At 45.3% G+C, this 16,203-nt stretch overlaps 1 protein-coding gene across 7 annotated transcripts in view; it reads right to left on the reverse strand.

The window, feature by feature from the left end:
* LOC126188175 (protein NDRG3) overlaps positions 1 to 16,203 on the reverse strand; it is a 491,060-nt gene that overhangs the window by 80,209 nt on the left and 394,648 nt on the right. For all 7 annotated transcript variants that reach the window (XM_049929694.1, XM_049929691.1, XM_049929690.1 and 4 more), the window contains one exon: positions 1,249 to 1,369. In XM_049929694.1, coding sequence (XP_049785651.1) covers positions 1,249 to 1,369 — 121 coding nt within the window. The remainder of the gene's footprint in view (positions 1 to 1,248; positions 1,370 to 16,203) is intronic.

Genomic DNA, 16,203 nt, shown 5'->3' on the forward strand with positions numbered 1-16,203 from the left:
ATCGATACTGGCATGATATCAGTCCCAGGAATTCCACGACTTTCGAGAATGGTTTATAGATCTGATATAATTAAATTTTCCTTGAGGCATTTTAGTCTCAATGTATGTATGATAATGATTGAAGCTGAAGAAATGAATTAAAAATTTGTGCCACAGCTGGGACTTGCACGCGGCTCTCCTTGCTTACCATGCAGGTGTGCTAGCCATTACACCGCCGTAGCAGTATAGGTGACATAGCAGCACAGGCTACCTTAGTCCAATGCTCTCCCTCGGCAATAGTGACGATTGAAGAAGAGAAAAATAAGCCGAAGACGTGTAGTTTTTTGTTAGGGAGGGAATTAGACTAACATAGTCCGTGCAGGGGCGTTACCTATACTGCTATAGAGGTGTAATGGCTAGCACACCTGCCTTCTAAGCAAGGAGAGCCTGGTTCAAGTATCAGCTGTGGCACAAAAATAGAGAATGTTTTAATTAAAAGTTTTAAGTTCAAATTTTTTGTGTAAGATGACATTTGCTATAGTAATTTTTCATTTTTTCCAATTTAGGAGTTACATCAACATTTTATACTAACTGGCAACTGAAAATGCATTCACTAGTCTGCTATCACCCCTGTTGCAATTAATGGTAAGATTTTCCAGAAGTCTCCGGAGAAGAAAATGGTACAGCTGGCAGTAGGACTACTGTTGTTACGAAAATTTCGAGTTGTTCTGTGGAACGCTTCAGTGGATCTTTTACGGGATATCGGAACATTATCCCAAATAATAGAAGTGCAATCCTGCATCAGTTACGAGCATTACTTTCCTTTGAAACATTAAAGATGCTGTACGTGTCGTTGGCACAGACTGTCAGCACGTTAGCTGGGCGGCCATGAGCCTATCACAGCTAGATGACTAAGGCACCGTTTTCACAGGAACAGGACTTCATTTTTTCATAGCTCTGCTAATTGACACGAAATATTTGTAAATTATGCACACAAAGCTTCCTCGTGAATCACTCCACCAAGCTTGGATATCTCAGTCGGTGGAACGTGTGCTCGCGAAACGCAAAGGTCCCGAGTTCGAGTCCGAAATGCAGCTTTAATCTGCTGGGAAGTTTCATCCTATACGTATGTCCTGCGCTTACATTTTAAATAATAATACATCACAGACAACGTGGGGAAGGGGCCTGCTTTACGGTGCAGCTTTTGTTTGTAACAGAAGGGCCGGCTAGGGCGCTCTGCTGCGCCGAGGCTGCGGACTGGCTACTCACTCCTCGGCCAGCGTGGCGGCGCCCTCCTCCTGGCCCGGCGCGTTCACGTGGTACACGCAGAAGCTGTCCAGCAGCGCCCGCATCTCGCTGAAGTTGAAGAACGCCTGGAAGCTCGACACATCTGCAACCAAACACAAAAACAACTAAACGTGTCGTCCCTGATCGGTCGAAATCGTCAGATGTAAAAGTACGACTTAGACAAAATATATAGTTGGTGTGATGAATGGTAGCTAGCTCTAGATCTATAAAAATGTAAGTTTATGCGGATGATCAGGAAAAACAAACCGGTAATGTTCGGATACTACACTTGTAGTGTTTAGCTTGACACAGTCACGTCGTTTAAATATCTGGGCGTAAGATGGCAAAGTGATAACATGTGAGGACTGTGGTAGGGTAGGCGAATGGTCGACTTCGGTTCGTTGTTAGACTTTTGGGATAGTGTCATTCATCTGTAAAGAATACCGCATATAGGATGCTAGTGCGACCTATTCTGCAGTACTGCTCGAGTGTTTGGGATCCGCACCAGGTCGAAGCAATTCAGAGGCGGGCTGCTAGAGTTGTTACCGGTAGGTTCGAACAACACGCTAGTATTACGAACGTGTTTCGTGAACTCGGATGGAAATCCCTCGAGGGAAGGCGGCGTTCTTTTCGAGGAACTCTACTGAGAAAATTTAGAGAACCGGCATTTGCAGCTGATTGCAGAACGATACTACTGTCACCAATACACATTTCGCGTATGGATCACGACGAAAAGATACGGGAAATGAGGAGTCATACGGAGGCGTACAGACACTCATTTTTCCCTCACCCTGTTAGCGAGTGGAACACGAAACGAAATGTTGCTAAGAGTGGACCTGAAAGAACGTTGTGTCTCTATACAATTTCGTTTCGAATCTGGAGAACCTGCTGCAGAAATGCGCCTGATGTGGCAATCTTTGGGAGACAACGCTTTAGGTCGGATACCAAATTAAAGACTGATATAAGCGTTTCAAAAAGAACGAACGTTGAGATAATGACGACCGTTCTGGTCAGCCGTCAACGGGTATCACACCAGGAAATGTTCATAAAGTGAGGAATCTGATTCTGTAAGATCCTAGACAGATCATCAAAGACCTCTGCAAGACCTCGGGAATACGTTATGGCACGTGCAAACATATTTTGTTAGAATAGTTGAACAGGGCAAAGACAGCAGCGAAGTTTGTGCCACGACTGCGTCGACACGAGCCGAAGCAACATCGCGTGGAAGACTCCAGGGAACTGCTTCAAGACGATCCAAACCTTCTTCAAACATTGTCAGGGTAATGATGAAAGCTGAGTTTATGGTTACCATACTTAATCGTCATAATGTCCTCCTTCACCTTGGCCAAAAACAGCTCAACGAGAGAAGAGTAACATTACGTACACTATTAAATTACTTACACTGCTGTGCAGAACTTAGGGACGACATAGACAAACCGACATAATATATTAACTATTTGGTGAAAATCTATGAGAGTGCCGTAGCATGTTGCCAGATGTCTCCTAGTCGTACACAGGAAGCTGTGACTATAGCGCCAAATGGGGATGGTCCTGGAACACGAGACAGTTGAAGGAACGGTAAAAGTGTGTTGTGTCAAGTCAATGAACAGTTACTGTACACTGCGGTGGTGCACTTCACTACAAGATGGCACAGAGACATTTGGATGACTTCACACGAGGAAGAAACGTTGGGAAACTTTAAGAAGGGCGAAGCGTGACGAGTGTAGCACAGTAATTTGTTACTGCTCAGATTATTTTTCACTTGCATGGAAAGCGTTCCGAACCACACGCACTACTGCCCGAAGGAGAGGAGGTGGTCGACCACGGTCCGTTACAGAGCAAATGACCACTACACTGTGCAGCATTCAAGAAGGGACCCACGTCAAACAGCAGGTGTAATTGCAACCGCATTCAATACGACTGCAAGGCTCCACAGTGGCACGGTGATGGCACGGCAGTGGGCTCTTTGTCCGATGACCAGTACGTTGTTTTCTGTTGACACGCGCACATCGGCTGCACCGTTTGGGGTAGTGCCAAGAGCGTAGGGATTGGACCATCGAGGAGTGGGATCGCATGTTCTTCTCGGATGAAAGCCAATTCAGTCTGAATTATCATTTTCGACATACTCTGATATGGCGAGAGGGGGGAAGACGTAATGCTTCCAGGAACACTGTCTAACATGATCGTTTTGGCGGTACAGGTGTTATGGTGTGGAGAGGCATAATATTGCACAGACGTACTGACCTACAAATCATTAAACACGGAACTCCCACCGATCAACGTCATTCCGATACGGCACTTCTGCCTAATTTCCATATTTTTAGGAGATCATTCGGCCCTGACTTACGGATGACAGTGCGCGACCACATCGAACAGCACAGGCGGAGGAACTCTCGGAACGAGAGGCTACTCGGTGGAAGGAACCAGCCTGCCCGTTCTCCCAACTTAAACCCCATCGCCCATGTCTGGGGTGCACTGCGCTGACATACTGAAGCACGTTCCGACGCACCAGCGACCATCCAGCAGTTGACAACCGCACTGCCGGACAAATTGAACGCCCTCCATAAGAACTGCTTACCGATCTTAGGGTCAGAATCGGAGCACGTTACAAAGCATACATTGCTGTCCGTACTGATCACACACCCTGCTAAGAACGTGTCCTGTCTTTTGTAATGTCCAGGGGATCAAAATAAATCACGCTGTCTTCACTGTATTAATGTCTTTGAATAAAAGTGTCATTTCTACTCGTCTCATAGTGTATTTCTTTGAGTTACATTCTGCAGTATGCTGTAGGACTTCTCTTTCTACGTACGGTCCAAATTTCATCGAGATGTGTTATTTGGCAATGACAGATCATGCGACAGTTACAGTTTCGCACACCAGCGAACTTATCATTTTCCTTTATATATCTACATATCGCGATGATATGTTGGAGAAGGTCATGAACAGGAAAAGTCCAAAGAAGTGGCGTGCGAAAGCCTGGTATTGTCCAAAAATGGCTCTGAGCACTATGGGACTTAACATCTGAGGTCATCAGTTCCCTAAAACTTAGAACTACTTAAACCTAACGACATCACACAGATCCATGGCCGAGGCAGGATTCGAACCTGCGACCGTAGAGGTCGCGCGGTTCCAGACTAGCGCCTAGAACCAGTCGGCCACACCGGTCGGCAGACTGGTATTGTCCACTATGATCATTCATGACCTTATACAGTAAATATTATCCAGCAATTTTTGACTAGAAGCAATATGACAGTGGATTGCCACCGGCCTGTAATCAACTGAATTATCTGCGTGTTATTCTTCTTCTTTCCTGAGATGAATATGACGCTGAAGAGGCGAAGAATCTGACACAGTGGATGAGTTTGAATGGAACTGCAGAAGGTATTAAACATTATTTTAATTATTATTGGTATATTTCGGTATCTGTTGTACTACCTTGTATTTTCGTTTATCGGAGTGAATAGATAGGTATAAACCCGATGAATCTACAGACACAACGCAATTACTGGATGAAACGCAATAGATGGAGGCCATGTGATAAGACAGTTGAAGTGTTATCAGGCATGAGGAACAAGTTAACAATTATGCATGACTTTGGCGATAGTGCTGACTTATCTGTTGCCTTGCTGTCTACTTGCTGAATAGCACAACTCTGTGATGCAGACAGTGAGTATACTGATGCAAAACTTAACCTACTAAGCTGTTTGACTTCCCCGCATATCCTTGCTACTTTCACTAGCTTGCGAGACAGGGAGTTGAGCCAGACGTGCACGGCGGATTAACGGCCGTTGGTCTGGCACACCAGCCAGTTGAGTATAGTTTCAAACCGTTTTTTCACGCTCGTTTACGCAAATACCCTAGCTCTGCTTCAGAAAACACGACACACTAACAGTTAAAATACGGTAACACGCAGAAGTTTACATCATTCACAGACAGATACGGCACCCGACTATCCTCCCTTATGTTAACTGACGGCTTTAGCGTCACAAGTAGCATCTTGCCACAGAGTTAAAAAGTAAATCTGGCAAACGAAGAAATAGTGGGCACGCACGCACGCACGCACGCACGCACACGCACACACACACACACACACACACACACACACACACACAGAGAGAGAGAGAGAGAAAGAGAGAGAGAGAGAGACAGCGAAAGAGAGGGTGGAGGGTGGGGGGTGGGGGAGAGGGAGAGACAGTAAGAGAGGGACTGATGAATTCAGAAACTGCGACATCGTGATTCACGTACAGGCTACAACGATTGAACCGAAAAAAACTGGCTACTCTTACGCCCCTCCCCTCCCCCCCTCACGCCCTACCTTGAATAGAGGCTTCCGGTCAACTAATCTTGTGGTCTAGGAAACGGTTTCGCTGACTTCAGTTTGCAGCAACTAATTTTGATTTTCGTTGCTTCTGTAAGGCAGAGTGCTCGGATGAGAGTGCTCTAAGACACCGACAGTAAGAGAGGGACTGCATGAATTCAGAAACTGCGACATCGTGATTCACGTACAGGCTACAACGATTGAACCGAAAAAACTGGCTACTCTTACGCCCCTCCCCCCCCCCCCCTCACGCCCTACCTTGAATAGAGGCTTCCGGTCAACTAATCTTGTTTGTGTCTCCACAAGGGGTAGCAAAAAAATAATGTTAATAATGTTTACAATAATCTAGTGGTAATAATAGTATTTAAAATTCAAGAACGGCGTGCTCTGCTAAGAAGGGTGTACAATGGAGCTAAATTTGTAGTTACGACGTACTTTACAGCATTTGATACCCTTTCTAAAGGAGATATCTGTTCCCAGCATGATCGGGAGGCTCCGTGATAAGAATTTAGAAGACATGGAGATTGGTGGAAAGTCGCGGCTTCATGTAGGAGTCGTGCAACAAGTTTTTTTCTCGGCCAGTTTCGGTTGAAAAAATGCAACATTTGTTGTGGGATCTCTTTGAATATTCCCGCTTCAGCCCCTATAGTTTCATAAAGTTCCTGTAAGGGGCGTAGCCTTCGAAATGGCGTCTGTAGCGGAGGTGCGTTCCACGAAGACAGCTGTTACTGAGTTTCTTTTAGCGGGACACCAGAGCATCGCAGATATTTATAGGTGCTGACAGAACGTCTGCGGAGACCTGGCAGTGAAAAAAGCGCGGTGATTTCCTGGGCGAGGCGTCTGTCATCATCGCAACGAGGTCGCGCAAACTTGTCCGATCTCCAGCGTGCTGGCCGGCCGCACACAGCTGTGACTCCTACAATGCTGGAACGCGCGCACACATTCCAGATGATCGACGGACCACAATCAGACATCTCGCTGCTGGACTGAACGTCTCGGTTGGTAGCGCTGAGACACTCGTCCGCCAGCTGGGGGGCACTCAAAGGTACGCGCCCGCCGGGTTTCTCGCCGCCTCACAGAAGACCATAAACAGCTACGCAGGACCGTCTGTGCGGAACTGATTGCGCGTTAAGAGGCTGATCGTGACAATTTTTTTATCGAACATCGTCACAGGCGATGAGACATGGATTAATCGCTTCGAATCGGAAACCAAACGGCAATCCAACGGAATGGCGCCACATCACCTGTCCTCCGAAGAAAAAGTTCCAAGTCGGTCCCCAGCCGGCGAAGTCACGGCAACAGACTTCTGGGACTATGAAGGGGTTATTCCGTTTGATGTCGAAGATCAGCTCTAAAGTGTATTGCTGCTACCTCAGGAAACTGAAGAAACGACTTCAGCGTGTTCGTTGCCACAAAAATGCAAACACACTTCTCCTTCTCCATAACTACGCATGGCCTTACACAACTTTTCGCATCCAAGAGAAGCTCCCAAAACTTCGCTGGACTGTTCTTCCTCATCCAACCTACAACTCGGACCTCGCACCGCCCGACTTCCATCTATTTGGCCCAATGAAGGATGCACTCCACAAGAAGCAGTACGCGGATGATGACGTGGTCACTGGTGCAGCAAGACGTGGCTCCGACGTCGACCAGTAGAGTGGTGCCATGCGGGCACACAGGTCCTCCCAGTAAGGCGGCGAAAGGCCATCGCAATGAACGGAGATTATGTTGAAAAACAGGGTTTTGCAGCCAGAAGAGTGGGGAATAATATATAGTGTAATGGAATTTTGAATAAAACTAACCCACTTTCAGAAAAAAATGTGTTGCATTAGTGAACGCCCGTCGTAGGGTGACAACGGTACTGTCGATCAAAGACAGTCCAGCACACAGTTTCGTCACACATTTCCATTACGAAGTAAAATCCTCACAAATAATTTTACACCACCCAAATGACTTGCATAGTGTGTGTTTCTTCCCCACACTATCAGTTTCGCCTCTGTGTGCCCATTACAGATAACAGTACAAGACCCCATTACCCTGGCGCAAGAAGAAGATGAACAAGGAAAACCTGGAATGGAATCTGGATTAATCCCGCACAACTTTTCTGACACGTGATGATCGGCATAGACGTGTGTGGAGGCAACCTGACTACAATACACATCTCAGGCATGGAGTTCCATGGGTTCAGGAAATCTGCAATACTTTTGCCTAGCTGGCTCTTGTGGAAAATGTAATGAGGTGCAGAACTGCTTAATTCCACCTATTGCATTGCCTATTGCGTTGTTATCAAGTACTGAGTGCATAGGAGATCACATGAACGACGATTTCTCGTTTTTCATTGGCTGTCCACAGCACGTCCTTATATCGAAGCGTTGCCTTTCCTGACGTAGCGGACAGTGAGTTCAAAAAAGCTTGACACCAAGTTGGTGGCGTCAAATTGGACAATGAGGTCGCTCTTTGCAGGCATGTGCACTGGACAGACACGTACATAGTGCGACTGTCCTCGTAGACATACGTAAAAAACTTAAGCACGCCATCAAGTCCAATAGCCCAGGAATTTTGACGGACGACATCATTCTGTCACAGGAGAATGCCCGCCCACACGTTGCCAAGGTTGTTCCGACTACGCTGCAGAAGTTTTGCTGGGAAGCCCGTACATTTCCTCCTTACACTCCTCATCTCATGCGATTTCCATATTTTTGGTGCCCAGAGTCCTGAAGAAAGGCATTCGTGGTCGTCGATTTGCTTCGGACGAAGAGGTGCACCCCTGGGTACGAGAATGGATCTGTAGGCAACCGCACACATTTTTCCATGACGGCATTGGCCATCTTCTCTTACAGTGAGATAAATGTATTAACCGCTATGGTGATTACTCGTGAAATAATAAACAGTTTACTTTTTTATCTATCTCATTTACATTTGATTGGCCCTTATAGAAAGTAACTTAAAGGATCGAAACGTTTACCACAGTGACGAGTAACATGACTAAGCCACCAGAAATGGGAGAAAATCTGCTTCCCCATACCGGAACAGAGGGTCTCGATAATTTTAAGGGCTGGAAATCTGTCAATCAACGCACTTCGAACTCGCGTGCTAGGCTCGCACCGGTGCTCGGATGGTCTAAACTTTGACAAGGTATGGGAACACGGAAGAACACACTCTGGCTACACCTAATCCACTCAGAAACGGTACGTTTGCATCGAGTAGTCACAGGGAAGCTCTACAGCTCAGCATCTGGAGAAGCATCGCGGTGCCACCGGAAATGAGAGGCATTAGGAGTGGATGAGGTATGTCTCACACAGCTGTAAGTCGGTAAGCTTGCTTCCTGTCTGAAGCTGGCAAAGTTTTGATCCAAGGGCACCCAGGCAGCAACAGCGACTATTAGCAGGAAGTGGACGACAATGGAGATATCGCAGGTGTTCTAGGGCCACATGGTCTGCAGCTGAGTTAGGCTGCTAAGAGGAAAAACAGGTGTCAGCCGCACTAAATGTACAATATTCGCACACAATAGCTATATGAAGCCCTAATAAGAAAATTGAGTCCGTACGACCGACGTAGGCGTTTATTACGAGCAGCACACATCGACGCGAAGTCGCTCCTATGGCACTGCCAGAGGACTAATGGTAGTGGCCAAGTCGTAGAAGAAACGCTACATAAACGAGGATTGCACATCCTAAATAAAGAGGTCAGCAACGAAAACATGAAATATATCTTCAGTTGAAAAGCTTTACCATGGATTAGAGACAAGAATTAAAATGGGAACAGAAATCTCCCGAGTAATACGACCAAGTAAAGCCCATAGACAAGGGTGCTGTACACCAATTTTATCTGAACGAAATTCGTAAGAACAGATTGAAAAGCGTGGAGGAATACATGTAGACATAGATGTTGATTACCTATCGAGTTTAATATTCGGCACAATCAAATAACAATGGCAGCAGATGGCTATGATTGATTAGAGCACATGACTGAGAAAATCTTAGAAACCTATAAGAAGGACAAACTAACAACAGATAGTTCTAAAACAAAATATCTCTCTCTAAGAAGTAAACAACATGATATTATTGTAAATGGAAATACTATTGAGGCATTTCAAAAGTGCGTCAGATCAGGGTTCCAACAAACAAGAAAAAAGGCAGAGGACAACACAAGCCAATAAGCAATCAATAAGTTGAATCCCAGCCTTTGGTCAGATAAAATCAAGGAGAAATAAGAAAAGGTTATATGAATCAATAATACACACCATTTGTTTATGCGGAGTGGAAACCTAGGCAATAACAAAACAAGATACAATAATATTTGAAGCCGTGCAAATGAACTTTTGGGAATACGTTGCAGAGTTTCAACGCTAGAGAAGATACTAAATAAAGGAACCATGAAAACTATGAAGACTCCCACGTAAATCACCGAAGAGACGTGGCAAAACGGAGCTTAAAACATTATAGGCATGTGATGATAGTATTTTGTTGGCAACCGCCACATAAGAGAGAAGAAGAACCCTTACGTAGATGCGAAGCGTGGAAGATAAGTAGTACAGACAAGAACATAAAATCTTTTGAAATGAGGTGCTACAGAATAACGCAGAAGTTTAGAAGGATAGATTAAAGAAAGATATATGTTTATTACAACCTGGGATATCAAGGTAATTAATTTAGTAACGGTGGCAAGAGTGGGGGTTAAAAATTGTAGAGGGAGACGAAGGCTTGCAAACAGTAAGCAGTTTCGAATGGTCGTAGGGTGCAGCTATGCAGATATGACAAGACATGCACAAGACAGATTAGCACAGAGAGGCTGGCCGTGTGGCATCGCCCGCTCTGCCTGTGAGTGGACATGTGGCTGCTCCTTCAGCAAGGTCCGAGCAGGCACACGGGGGGAGGGGTTTATTAGTTATTGGGAGCTCCAACGTTAGGTGGGTGATGGAGCCCCTTAGGGAAATAGCGGGAAGGTCGGGGAAGAAGGCCAGTGTTCACTCTGTCTGCTTGCCGGGGGGTCTCATCCGAGATGTGGAGGAGGCCCTACCGGCGGCGATAGAGAGCACTGGGTGCACCCGACTGCAAATTGTTGCTCATGTCGGCACCAATGACTCCTGCCGTCTGGGTTCAGAGGTCATCCTCAGTTCGTACAGGCGGTTGGCGGAATTGGTGAAGGCGGAAAGCCTCGCTCGCGGGGTGGAATCAGAGCTAACTATTTGTAGTACCGTTCCCAGAACCGATCGCGGTCCTCTGATTTGGAGCCGAGTGGAAGGCTTAAACCAGAGGCTCAGACGATTCTGCGGAGATCTGGGGTGCAAATTTCTCGACCTCCGCTATCGGGTGGAGAAATGTAGGGTCCCCCTGAATAGGTCAGGCGTGCACTACACGCCGGAAGCGGCTACAAGGGTAGCGGAGTACGTGTGAGTGCACATGGGGGTTTTTTAGGTTAGAGAATCCCCTCCCTAGGCCCGACAAGACGCCTCCTGAGATGCGGCAAGGTAGGAGTAGGCAAAATGCAACAGGGAATAACAATATTAATGTGCTAATAGTAAACTGCAGGAGCGTCTACAGAAAGGTCCCAGAACTGCTCTCATTAATAAACGGTCACAACGCTCATATAGTACTAGGGACAGAAAGTTGGCTGAAACCAGACGTAAACAGTAATGAAATCCTAAACTCAAATTGGAATGTATACCGCAGAGACAGGCTGGACAGTGAAGGGGGAGGCGTGTTTATAGCGATAAGAAGTGCAATAGTATCGAAGGAAATTGACGGAGATCCGAAATGTGAAATGATTTGGGTGAAGGTCACGGTTAAAGCAGGCTCAGACATGGTAATTGGATGTCTCTATAGGCCCCCTGGCTCAACAGCTGTTGTGGCTGAGCACCTGAAGGATAATTTGGAAAATATTTCGAGTAGATTTCCCCACCATGTTATAGTTCTGGGTGGAGATTTTAATTTGCCGGATATAGACTGGGAGACTCAGACGTTCATAACGGGTGGCAGGGACAAAGAATCCAGTGAATTTTTTTTAAGTGCTTTATCTGAAAACTACCTTGAGCAGTTAAACAGAGAACCGACCCGTGGCGATAACATATTAGACCTTCTGGTGACAAACAGACCCGAACTATTTGAAACAGTTAACGCAGAACAGGGAATCAGCGATCATAAAGCGGTTACGGCATCGATGATTTCAGCCGTAAATGGGAATATTAAAAAGGGTAGAAAGATTTTTCTGTTTAGAAAAAGTGACAAAAAGCAGATTTCAGAGTCCCTGACGGCTCAACACAAAAGTTTTGTCTCAAAGTACAGATAGTGTTGAGGATCAGTGGACAAAGTTCAGAACCGTCGTACATAATGCGTTAGATGAGTATGTGCCAAGCAAGATCGTAAGAGATGGAAAAGAGCCACCGTGGTACAACAAACGAGTTAGAAAACTGCTGCGGAAGCAAAGGGAACTTCACAGCAAACATAAACATAGCCAAAGCCTTGCAGACAAACAAAAATTATGCGAAGCGAAATGTAGTGTGAGGAGGGCTATGCGAGAGGCGTTCCATGAATTCGAAAGTAAAGTTCTATGTACTGACTTGGCAGAAAATCCTAAGAAATTTTGGTCTTATGTCAGAGCGGTAGGTGGATCAAAACAAAATGTCCAGACACTCTGTGACCGAGATGGTACTGAAACAGAGGATGACGGACTAAAGGCCGAAATACTAAATGTCTTTTTCCAAAGTTGTTTCACAGAGGAAGATTGCACTGTAGTTCCTTCTCTAGATTGTCGCACAGATGACAAAATGGTAGATATCGAAATAGACGACAGAGGGATAGAGAAACAATTAAAATCGCTCAAAAGAGGAAAGGCCTCTGGACCTGATGGGATACCAGTTCAATTTTACACAGAGTACGCGAAGGAACTTGCCCCCCTTCTTGCAGCGGTGTACCGTAGGTCTCTAGAAGAGCGTAGCGTTCCAAAGGATTGGAAAAGGGCACAGGTCATCCCCGTTTTCAAGAAGGGACGTCGAACAGATGTGCAGAACTATAGACCTATATCTCTAACGTCGATCAGTTGTAGAATTTTGGAACACGTATTGTGTTCGAGTATAATGACTTTTCTGGAGACTAGAAATCTACTCTGTAGGAATCAGCATGGGTTTCGAAAAAGACGGTCATGTGAAACCCAGCTCGCGCTATTCGTCTACGAGACTCAGAGGGCCATAGACACGGGTTCACAGGTGGATGCCGTGTTTCTTGACTTCCGCAAGGCGTTCGATACAGTTCCCCACAGTCGTTTAATGAACAAAGTAAGAGCATATGGACTATCAGACCAATTGTGTGATTGGATTGAGGAGTTCCTAGATAACAGGACGCAGCATGTCATTCTCAATGGAGAGAAGTCCTCCGAAGTAAGAATTTCAGGTGTGCCGCAGGGGAGTGTCATAGGACCGTTGCTATTCACAATATACATAAATGACCTGGTGGATGACATCGGAAGTTCACTGAGGCTTTTTGCAGATGATGCTGTGGTGTATCGAGAGGTTGTAACAATGGAAAATTGTACTGAAATGCAGGAGGATCTGCAACGAATTGACGCATGGTGCAGGGAATGGCAATTGAATCTCAATGTAGACAAGTGTAATGTGCTGCGAATACATAGAAAGATAGATCCTTTATCATTTAGCTACAAAATAGCAGGTCAGCAACTGGAAGCAGTTAATACCGTAAATTATATGGGAGTACGCATTAGGAGTGATTTAAAATGGAATGATCATATAATGTTGATCGTCGGTAAAGCAGATGCCAGACTGAGATTCATTGGAAGAATCCTAAGGAAATGCAATCCGAAAACAAAGGAAGTAGGTTACAGTACGCTTGTTCGCCCACTGCTTGAATACTGCTCAGCAGTGTGGGATCCGTACCAGATAGGGTTGATAGAAGATATAGAGAAGATCCAACGGAGAGCAGCGCGCTTCGTTACAGGATCATTTAGTAATCGCGAAAGCGTTACGGAGATGATAGATAAACTCCAGTGGAAGACTCTGCAGGAGAGACGCTCAGTAGCTCGGTACGGGCTTTTGTCAAAGTTTCGAGAACATACCTTCACCGAAGAGTCAAGCAGTATATTGCTCCCTCCTACGTATATCTCGCGAAGAGACCATGAGGATAAAATCAGAGAGATTAGAGTCCACACAGAGGCATACCGACAATCCTTCTTTCCACGAACAATACGAGACTGGAATAGAAGGGAGAACCGATAAAGGTACTCAAGGTACCCTCCGCCACACACCGTCAGGTGGCTTGCGGAGTATGGATGTAGATGTAGATGTAGATGTAGACTGTACCAAACTACTGTTTGGACTGGTGACTACTATTACTGCAGTAAATCCTTTCATATAGAGGTTGTCTCAAAATTCGGAACCCGGCTACATATCACGAAAATGGGAAGAGGCTGGAACGGGGTGGATATAGATGTAAGCAAAGGGGATCGGAGGAAACTTTTTGGGTAACCTGCGAGAGCAGTCTGTCATCTTGGTATCCCTTATATTGGATTCATCTCACATTTCTTTAATGGAAGGGAGTCATGTGATGCCTGTTTTAAGGGTAGAATTTGACGAGAAATACAGCGGTGAAGTCCGTTTTGGCATATCTTTGATAGATAAAAAGTTACACATGATTTGTTGTAACATCTGTAATTTGTCATACAGCATGCTCAAACCTGATCACCTTTGGCTCCTGTCGTTACAAATGTGTCATTACTATGAAGTACAACATGCCACTGGAAAAAAAGGCTCGAAATCGTCCTGCTATCTGGTGGCCGAAGTTCCACGGCAACTACCAGGAGCTTCAACCACTGACACCCTGGTAGAGCATCCGTCACGGAAAATGCCATAAGGAAATTGATCAGAAAGTGCCAAGGAATGCGATCTGTAGCAGATAAGCCCCATACTGGACGTCCCCGCACAGCAACTGCGACTACGGCAACGTCAGTAGCAGTGGCCACGAGTCTCGTCCTAGATATAAGGCGACTCGCCCAAAGGCATGGTGCAGTATACTCCGAATCCTACAGCGACAACAATGGCATGCATTCAAAATGCAACTCCAACAACATCTGGCGGAAGACGAACCTGATTGGAGGATGCAGTTTTGTGAGTGGATGTTAACACAACACGCCATCGATCATGATATTGCTTACAACATACTCTTCAGTGATGAGGCGAATTTTTACTTCATTGGGCAGGTCAACAAGCCAAACTTGCGATACTGGTCATTAGACAACCCAAGTGGATGTCTCCCTGTAAGGCTCAAGGGCGTGCAAAGTGATGGAATTGTGCGGCATTTGGGGAATGCGTCTCATTGGCCCTAACTTTCTGACAGGAACCCGCAATGCTGTGATCTGTCTGGAGATGCTGGATGAAGTGGTAATGTCTATGGTTCTCAACGAGGATATGACATTCCCTTAGTACTTTCAGCAGGCTGGGGCGCTACTCCATTATGGTGCCTGTGTATAGGGATGACTTGAAACGTAGTTCCTCGGTTGTTGTAGTGGGCGTCGTGGTCCCGTGGAGTGGACTCCACGTTCATCTGAGCTGCGCCCCCCTCAACCCCCGCCATAGATTTCTACCTGTGGAGTTCTTGAAATTCTTGGCGTATTCCGTGAAGATTCTTGATGTGCAGCATCTGGAACAATTGATTACTGAGGCCTGTAGTACTGTCACACTTCCATTGTTGCGTCGTGTCCGTGCAAACTTTCACCGACGGATACGGAAATGTCTGAAGTACATGGACAGCATGTGCAACACATTCTCTAAAGCACACTTCGTTCTGAAATGCGTTGCGCGCCATTTGTGTCGTGATTCATAACGAATTACGTTATAACAAATGACACATTACTTTTTACCTATGAAAGGTATTGTAAAACAGACTTCGCCACTGTATTTCTCGTCAAATTCTGCCAGTAAAGAATGTGTCATATTATCCCTTCCCATTCAAGAAATGTGAGCTGAATCCAATATGGCGGATACCAAGATGGCGGACGCTCTCGCAGGTCACCAAAAAGTTTCCCCCCACCCCTTCGGCTTACATCCGGATCCGCCCCGTTTCTCACTCTTACCATTTTCCCGATGACTTTTGGAACATCACGTATATTCACACAGCTATAATAAAACGATAGAAGGTTATTTTATGAACATCACCTAAAATTTTAGTAAAATAATTATCTTTGTACTCGGAATATTTTACGTACATATCTTGCAATCTAGAAGTAGCTACATTGTTGGTGATGATTCCGAGAAACGACGGAACATTAACTTGAAAACATAGTAAATCAAAGAACATTTAGTTTTGTAAATAATATAAATAGTAAACTTCTTTTGTGTGTGTGATAAAGGTCTTATTTAGACCTTACATGTTTCGCTTTATTTTAAAGCATTTTCTGCGATCAGTTTTTTTTTCACATAAATGTTCAGTTTTAGCAGAACAACTTCACTCATACGGAGTATATTTCCGTTTTCATGTCGTGGGTGACGTGCAGTGTACTATAATCGAACACTTGTGTACAGACGAACGTTAGGAATGAAACAGGAAATAAAAAATAAAAAAAAAACTGTCCACTGAAGATGCTTTAAAATAAACTGTAACATTTATGGT

This window comes from Schistocerca cancellata, chromosome 5, assembly GCF_023864275.1.
Source record: "Schistocerca cancellata isolate TAMUIC-IGC-003103 chromosome 5, iqSchCanc2.1, whole genome shotgun sequence".
In the NCBI taxonomy this organism is placed as follows: domain Eukaryota; kingdom Metazoa; phylum Arthropoda; class Insecta; order Orthoptera; family Acrididae; genus Schistocerca; species Schistocerca cancellata.